Source organism: Phoenix dactylifera, chromosome 6, assembly GCF_051530095.1.
Source record: "Phoenix dactylifera cultivar Ajwa chromosome 6, Ajwa_hap1_PhDact_Kaust_v1.1, whole genome shotgun sequence".
Lineage (NCBI taxonomy): Eukaryota > Viridiplantae > Streptophyta > Magnoliopsida > Arecales > Arecaceae > Phoenix > Phoenix dactylifera.
In genome coordinates, this window is record NC_143195.1 from 31,186,079 (window position 1) to 31,195,009 (window position 8,931).

General features: G+C 38.7%; 1 protein-coding gene across 1 annotated transcript; it reads left to right on the forward strand.

Moving 5' to 3' along the window:
- The first annotated feature begins 1,687 nt into the window (after nucleotides 1–1,687).
- Nucleotides 1,688–8,686, forward strand: LOC103716904 (V-type proton ATPase 16 kDa proteolipid subunit). The gene is made up of 3 exons (XM_039126674.3): nucleotides 1,688–1,880; nucleotides 1,997–2,282; nucleotides 8,281–8,686. Exons 1-3 carry the CDS (start codon nucleotides 1,805–1,807, stop codon nucleotides 8,411–8,413), a joined length of 495 nt encoding a protein of 164 aa, XP_038982602.1. The 5' UTR covers nucleotides 1,688–1,804; the 3' UTR covers nucleotides 8,414–8,686.
- The last annotated feature ends 245 nt before the right edge of the window (nucleotides 8,687–8,931 follow it).

Below are 8,931 nucleotides of genomic sequence, written 5' to 3' on the forward strand. Positions count from 1 at the left end.
ACGGCTTGTTGGCGGATATGTTTTTCTTTCACCTGTACCAAGGTGGCGCTGGGGTGACGTACCCACACGTGAGGCGGTGAGTTCACAAGTCGGAGAAGGCACGCGAAAACCTGCGATCTGTATCAAATATTTTCTGGTGAAAGGGGGCCCCAGTAAGGGCTGCTATGCGGGTGGGCTGGTCCCTCCCCCCTCATATTTTTCATCAAAAAAAAAAAAAAGGCAGGATGCATACATGTATTGTTCTATCATATAAAAGTCAAATGACAATGTCAAAATGTACCTTACTTCTATCCAAAAAAGGAAAAAATGTACCTAACCTTATAGTATGAACATTATCATCGAAGTGTTGGATGGCTGTGTTACCTTTGTTTAAAGTGTCCTTTAAGTGGTTGATGATAAAGTGAAATGCAAGAGAACTTGTGGCAGTGGAGCGTGAAGAGAGAAACTATGGTTGAGAGGCAACATTTTAGCTTATAATGAAGAATTTTTTTATATATTTGGCTTCTTGAAATGTTCTTATATGTATATTTGGCTTATTGGAGTATCCTTTCCTAATGGAAACATGGAGAAAGAGAAGATAGTCATGTTCTCCAAGACCATACGCTGAGAGTGAAGTGAAAAAATAATTGAGACAAGAAGTTAACAATATAATACATCAAATAAAAAAATCTAAAAATTTTGCTGAGCAAGGTATATTAGCAACTAATTCATGCTAACATCCTCTTAAATTTGTTCTATATCTAAAATCTCAAGGAGTAGCCACGTACATTTGCACGTGCATGATGATTAAATTCTAGAGCATTATGGATCATCCAAATTTCCAGTTCCGATCACTCCTAGATTGCCAAACTATTATATTTAGATTTTTTAATAAATCAAGAGGGTTTCAATACTCTTGTTTAGCAAATCATTCTCACAAGCCTAGCCCAAACTACTGTATGCATCAATACTCAAGATTGTGAGACCGATTGGTCCTAGAATCTTAAAATCCAAGTTTAGGCTTAAATTTTTTGTATCTTGTCTTAAGCCTTCTTGGACCGCCGTGGCTATTGACAGTTTAATCAGCTACCATCTAGGCTCTTATAGGTAAAACACCGGCCATCTAGATTGGCGACAGGCCGTGAGACGAACTAAGATCTCAATATTTCTTAGTCAAGGTGTGAGCAAAATATTAAAAAATTATAGTTTTCGAGATCTCTACCAATATATATTTAGCATCAGAACATTGAAACATTGACTGATAATGTAAATCATACAATATCTAATTTTCGATATTGATTGTAAAATTTCATAATAAAAATAATTATTTAAAAATAATGAAAAAATTTGATTGGATTTATATTATTGACCAGTTTCTTAAATCATATCATCAAGATTTTGTATGTCACGAGTCTCCCATGCGGGCGCTCGTATATAAAAACTCGGCCGCTTCCAATGCGGTCCCCAGTCCGACCCGACTTTCCATCAGTTCACGTGTGCCAGCGAAAATCCAGCCTTTCTCACCACGAATTACACGGTTTCCCTCACGCGCTGGAATTTCGCCAAAATCAGCTGCCGTCAAAATCGAGCTGTACGGTTCCTTACGCTGTCGCGCGGAAGACCACAAGCAGGAACCTTCGCCGCAAACCAATACCGTGGAAACAACTTATTACTTTCTTTTTTTTTTCTTTTTAATAAAAAACGGAGAGTTGGCGATGCCTTTTCTGTTCTGCCACTCCATCTCCTCCTCTTCCTCCCGCTTTGGAACGGAAAAATAAAAGGGAAGCGTCTCCGGCACCGCCTCTCAACCCCCTCGTCTTCGAAGATGTCTAGCTTCAGCGGCGACGAGACCGCACCCTTCTTCGGCTTCCTCGGCGCCGCAGCCGCCCTCGTCTTCTCCTGTAAGAATAAAAATAATCATCCCTTTCTTTCGTTTCTTTCTTCTTCTTGGCGATGATGATGATCATGTCTTGGATCTGATCCGAGCCGTCGGTTTGTTGGACTCTCTGAATTACAGGTATGGGGGCGGCGTACGGGACGGCGAAGAGCGGTGTGGGGGTGGCCTCGATGGGGGTGATGAGGCCGGAGCTGGTGATGAAGTCGATCGTGCCGGTGGTCATGGCGGGAGTGCTGGGGATTTACGGCCTCATCATCGCGGTCATCATCAGCACCGGGATCAACCCTAAGGCCAAGTCCTACTACCTCTTCGACGGCTACGCCCACCTCTCCTCCGGCCTCGCCTGCGGCCTCGCCGGCCTGTCCGCCGGCATGGCCATTGGCATCGTCGGCGACGCCGGCGTCAGGTACCAATCAATATGCCCCCCCCCCCTCCCCCCCCTTCTTTTCTCTTTTGAGATCTGCTGTTATTTTGCTTTGATTTTATAAAGTGTTGTGAATATAGAATTCTTTTTTCTTTCTTTCTTTCTTTTTTGTCTTATTTTTGGTCGGAATGGATCTGTTGGGAAATTGTCTAAATCTTGATCCTATTCTTTGTTCAAGCTAGGCTTTCGCAAGTTCTTTCCCTCTAAATGAAAACGCTGTCCACTTTTTTTTTTCAGAAATGTAGGATTTTGATTATTGGGTTTTCACTCAGGATCCGTTCAATGATTTTTTTTTTGATGAATTATGGATGAATGCTGAGATTAAATGATTCTTATGCTGTCAGCTTTATTTTTATGTAAACCATAAAAGTTATTTTGATTGCTGGTTTTAATTCGTGATCCATCGCATGATCTTTATGATGGGCTATGGATGGATGTTGAAGATAAAAAAGCTAAATGCATCTTGTTGACCCGTTTACTGCATTGATGTGCCTCTATTTATTTGTTATCTCTAAGCTGTCTTAGTCAATGTGAGATTTTTGCTCTGTTGCAAGATATGCATGAGCGATTTATGGGGTAAATTGATCTGAATGAGACTTTAAATAAAACTGACAAAATTATGGTGCATTGATTCTTCAACAAGGATCTTGGTGCCTTGATTGGTTAGATGGTGTTCAGGTATCAAGTCACAAATTAATTCTTTCCAGTGAAATAGGTTAGCCAATGCACTCTTGTTATGGTGATAATTGATTTATCTATCAAATCATTCATCATTTTCTGAGAAGATCAATGCACCGATGGGTTTAATTGAAAACACACTACCAAATTTCCATTTACTTAAAGCCTGCAAGATTCAGCAGAATGAATAGTGTGCCTTTGCAGTAACTGTTTGCAAAGAAGACAAAAGAGAATAAAATGAAAGGTAAAAAACTTTTTAAAAAACAAAATATGTTAAATAAAATATAAAATAAATATAAGAAAATAAGATATAATATATAGAACAGAAATTAAAATAATAATGCGAATGCTTTAGGGAAATGTGGAAACTAGGAAGAGGTTAATGAGAGACACAAAGAGATTTTATAAGGGGAAGAGGGTAAAAACATTTCTTTCATCACCCCTATGATCTCTCTCTCTCCCTCTCTCTGCATGATTTGCTTCCCTTGATTATTTTTTCATTCTCCTATCCCTAGAATCTCTTTTTGGCATGATCAAGGCCCGTGGTTCCAATTTCGAGTATCATACTGACACCTAACCGGTACAGTATGATACCAAACCATATCTAACTGGTATAGTATGGTACCAACACTCGATATGCAAATGCATACCGGTTTGATACTGGTGCGATACTTTTTTGGGTTTTTTTAATGTTTATTTTAGGATTATTTTAATGTTTCATGGATGTTTGAAAATACTTAATTAAGCTTTTACTGGTCAAAGGCCCCAATTAAGCTTTATGGATGCTCAAAGTACTTTACATGGTAATACTGTTTGTTCAATTCTTGTTCAACCTATCGTATGCAAACATTTATCTAGTCAGGAATATTTGTTCATGGATATTTGCCTAGAATCATATAAAGTGGTTCAAAATATATTATTTGTTACTCCAGAAATTATTTTATTGATAGTTGCAATATTTGAGTAGTGAAGGCCTGGTTGAAGACAAGATAATATTATCGAGAGCAATAGGATCCATGATGTGGAAAAAGGTTGATAAAAGAAGTTGACTAGATACAAAAAGTTTTTGAGATTTGATGAAGTTCACAGCAGGGTCGGCGGAACTGGTATCGGGCACCATTCTGGTTGCTCGATGGAACGAGTCGGTACGAGCTCGTGCTGTGCCATGTCGAGTCCGTATAGACATAGTAGAAGAGGCGGGGAGAGGAAGAATGAGAAAGGAAAAGAAAGAGAGAAGGAGGAGGCCGAGGAAGGCCGGTGGAGGGCCGAAGAGCCGCTGCGCAGAGGAGGCTAGAGAGTTGCCGGGAAACCGTGGAAGAAGGGCTCCCTCTGGTTCCTTGTGTTTAAAACAAATTAAGTGAAGTTGGCAATTGGTTTGCCGACTTTCACTTAAAAATCTTAAAAATAAAAGGAGCCCCTCCGGCCTCTGTTTTGAAGGAAATATGGGACTGGAGCGAGCTCCTCTTCCGTGGCTCCCTCATCCACGTGGCGGCTCTCTGTCGGCTGCGGAGGCCAGCCTCGATCTTCCTCTCTATTTTTCTCTCTCCCTCCCTCCCTCACTCTCTCTCTTCCTCTTTTTCCTTTGTCTTCTCTTCCTCCAGCGCAGGTCTCGTTTTTGTCACTAGAACCATCTCTGTCTGCGGCCGGTACGACTCGAGATGCTTCAAACTGGGCGGTTCGGAACGGTTCTGCCGACCTTGGTTCACAGAATCCATTAATCAAAAATCTTAGGAATAATATAAATTACCTGTCTAACAAAATCACTTATATGCAACAGCATGCTCCTTATACAAGTCACAAACTCTTTATTTCATGATTCCTATGTGCTTCTGAAAATTTATACTATGAGAAGCAAATTATACTATTGATTTGGCTCATAATTTCTCTGCAGCACTTGCAGATATTTTTAGAAATGATACTAGCACTATAGCCTCTTTTTAGAGTGCAAGTATAGGCTTTGCTTTGAAAACAAAAAACAGCGTGGCTGTCTGAAAATATTAAGACCTGGTGTCTTACCGGCCACACATGAACACTTCAATTTATCCTTGATGAGACCACCTTGGCCCAACAACTCTCTTCAATTTTTCCTCCATGAGATCACCTTTACCCAACAACTCTTAAACGATTGGGGAATAACGTCCCAATGATGATATGGTCGGTCTCCAAACTTGAAATAGGCTGTGGTTTGGTAGAAGAATTCTTAACAAGAAATTATAAAACTGTAAAAAAAGAAATAAAATATAATAGGAAAAAAATCTTGACTACTATATGATCTTGCAAGTTCTATACCTTATCCTTGGGTTACCTTCTTGAGTCATACCAGAAACATGAAAGTTAAATTTCTCCTATCAATGCATAAAGTGGTGTTGCAATCATCACCAAGTCGTTTGGGGGTAAGAAAGGATTGGCAGTCCTTGTTGCCATCTGATGTAAACACGGAAATTGACTCTATAGCAACTTCCACTAGGGAATTTGAGGAACTTTTAATGGCACATCATTATTATACACAAGTCCTTGTCTTATTATTGTGGCATGTTGACATGCTAATGGTATAAAATCAATATTGCCGGTTAGTCAAATTACTATATGGTAGGTCGAATGTCTTACATGTAGTAGTTTTTGCCATGCATCATAAGCATCTTTCAATTTCGGACATGTAATCGTTGAAGCTTGGATTCCCAGAACTATAATTTTTGCTATAGGTTTAATATTGGAGTATATCATAGAGCTAAGAGTCCACTTTCTGAGGCTGGCTTGTCTCTCTTGACTAAATGAAGGAAAGAAGAAGAAAAGGAAGGAAAGAAAGGAAGGAAAGAATAAGAAATGGAAAGAAGGAAAGGAAGGGAAGAAGAAGAAGAAAAAGGAAAGAAAGAAAGGAAGGGAGAAAAAGGAAAAGGAATGAAGGAAGGAAAGAAGGAAAAAGGGAAAGAAAAAAAAGGTTAGGGGCCTAAACCGCCCCCAACAGTTCAAAACTGAGTAGAATCGAGGCAGGTAACTATCATTTGCTAGATAGACATATCACTTCAATAAGGATAGCAGAATAATTTAAATATTGATTTCAATCTAGACCTTAGGATCCAATGGCTGGAAGAGGAGTGTTATGTGGTGTGTTTAATCAGTGCTTTATGCTGTATAGGATCGTTTATTTTAGGTGAGCACCTGATTTGAACAGACTACAGCTTATGGTCGTGACAAGGATAATGAGGGAGATTAAGGGGCTATTGCTTGTAGCAATAGTAAAAGGGTTGTGTTGAGAAGCACAATGGCACAAGTTCAAGTCCTAGGCAGATACTTTGTGCAAAAATTGGCCAAAGGGGCAGGTATGTCTTAAGTTTGGCTCTCTTATGACCCCGAATTGCTGGGATTATAACAAGACAATGCCCCTATCGAAGGTGGATAGAGTTTGGACAGAGCCTATTATCTCATCTTATTTTTGTTGAGCTGCCAAAATAGATGCAGGGATTCATAATCCCTTGCAATTCAGTCAAACCTAGGATATCTTAGGAGCAGCCGTTCCATAGCATCTCCCTGCCATTTTATCCCCACCTGCTTTTTAAAATGACCCGAAAATAAAAACACCCCTTGTTAGCAAAAGTTAACAACAAAGATTGGAGCATATTTGTTTTTTTAACAAAAAAGTAACCACACTGTTGTCAGCTGTATTCTGGTATTATGCAATTATTAAATGGGGATAAGAACACTTTATGCAACCACAATTTTAAGACGCATCCCAATTTCCTGCAATTAACTTTACCTATTGAGGACTAGAAAAGTTATACCAGAAATTTCTGTTCCTTTTCCTAACACAACCTAAAGGATACAGTGATCATACTCTTTGCAGCAGGACAGAAAATCTGCTGCCTAGATCTTGTCGCAGCAGAAAAATAAAGTTGTAGGATGAAGAAAAAGGGGAAATGATAGCTTGCTTTTGTGCATTTTAAAACTCGTAAGTCTGTCTTCACTCCCAGTTTGTCTTCCCTTATTCTTTTTTGAGGGGAACAACCAACATTCCAAATCGAGTTCCATGGGACTCTTGTATAAAAAAATATTACATGCACAATATTTCCTTAAACCTAATAGATTCTTCCACGTCTGAACAAAAACAGAGGGAAAGTCAGGCCTTATTGGCCGACTGATCTATTTCTCCAGATTTTCTTCAGTTATTGATTCCAAAGTTACTAAACAGTGCTCCATAGATCTTCATACCACATATTATTCATTGGTTACTTTCTGGCTTTCCTTTGGGTTTTCTTTTGTGCAGTCTTTTTGGCTTGTTGCCGCCCATGCTTGTTAAAATTGACTTCATTGGCTTGTTGCAAGTTCAAATGTCAAGGGTAAGCAGAAATGGGTCATGAATATATGGTTAATGGAAACAAGAAAGAAATAAAAGGAAAGCTCATCCATGTGGGCAAACATTTAATTCAGTAAATTTCTATCATAGCAAATCTGTGTGGCAAAGATTTAATTCAATAGTTTTCTTTCTTAGCAACTTCTACTTCAAAGCATGAGAAAGCTCTCTGTGAAGGCCTTGCCTACAAGAAAGCCATCCTTAAATACAAATATTTTAACAAATACAAATTTTCATGTTCTTCTGTAAAAGAAAATATGGCTTTTTTGTCATATTCAAAGGTTCACTGATTTTTGAAGGTCAACAACTAAAATTTTATGAAGATAAATTTTACCTAGTTTAGGCTTTTAACATCTTTGTTAAAAGAGGGAGGATTGTTATCAATGCAGAATAAGAACCAGTGGATCATCTAAAATATGCTCACTTCGCCCAAATTTGAGAAACAAGCTGATCCAAGTGGGAGAGCATTTATTCAATATGTTTCTTAATTAACAAATGGACATAAAAAGATATAACAAGTTTTCTCTCCAGACATATTCTTCAATGATACAGTTTCTTTTTACATGTTTGGTGAACAAATGATCCTCATCAAGTTTTCTCCAAAATAAGAAAAACAAATGGTAAGGTCGATAGCTAAAATTTAAAAGATAGTTTCCTGTGATGATTGATGAGTAGAAGGAAGCCCAGCCGACTGTTTTGCTAAACAAACAAAGAAGATCGCTTGATAAATTCCATCAGCCAAGTATCAGAAAACCTGGTGGTTATGATAGTTAGGACAAGTTGAGGCTTTCAAATTTTCAGGTTTTCCACAAAAAACTGGTTTTGAAATGGCCCTGGCCTTTACTAAATGAAAATAAGTGGTCTTTGGAATGTTGGTGTTTTATTTGGATAAAATGGTTTTACCACTAGAATACCTTTTGAAATTTGCTGCGGTTTGTCTTAATTGTTTTGCAGAGCTAATGCACAACAGCCCAAGCTCTTTGTTGGAATGATCCTTATCCTCATCTTTGCCGAAGCGCTGGCCCTCTATGGCCTCATTGTTGGCATCATTCTATCATCTCGCGCAGGCCAATCAAGAGCAGACTAAAAGAGGGCGGAGAGTCATGCTTGGTAGGCTTGTTTGGAAAGTTAGATCCTTATCTGCCTCAAAATCATACCAGGTCTGCAATTCTTCATGTGCTTGTATTCTCGTGAAATTTTGGACTGGTCATTTTCTATGTAGGATTACTCTTTTAGCACAATAGGGATGAATATGTATGCGAATAAAGATAACATAGCTGTTACCTTTTAGGCTGCAGCTTTTGAATTAGAGCTTCAGCTATTGTGAAAACTGCCAATGTAAACTTGACCAATTTTTTCACCTGGTGGCCTAAATTTCTTTATTTTGTTTAATTAGCTTTGATGCTGATTCAAGGTGTCAGTCTTGCCTGCTCAGAGGTGGTAGCCTTGGATTTTTTTCGATTTTATATTTTGGATCTATATTTTGTTGGTGCTTGACAAACGCTCACGCATCATAACGCTTTTGCACCTCAACTGTAACTTTCACCAATGAAATGATCCAATGCCCACTACATAGACAGAATTATCCATCTAAATTTGTAGTTT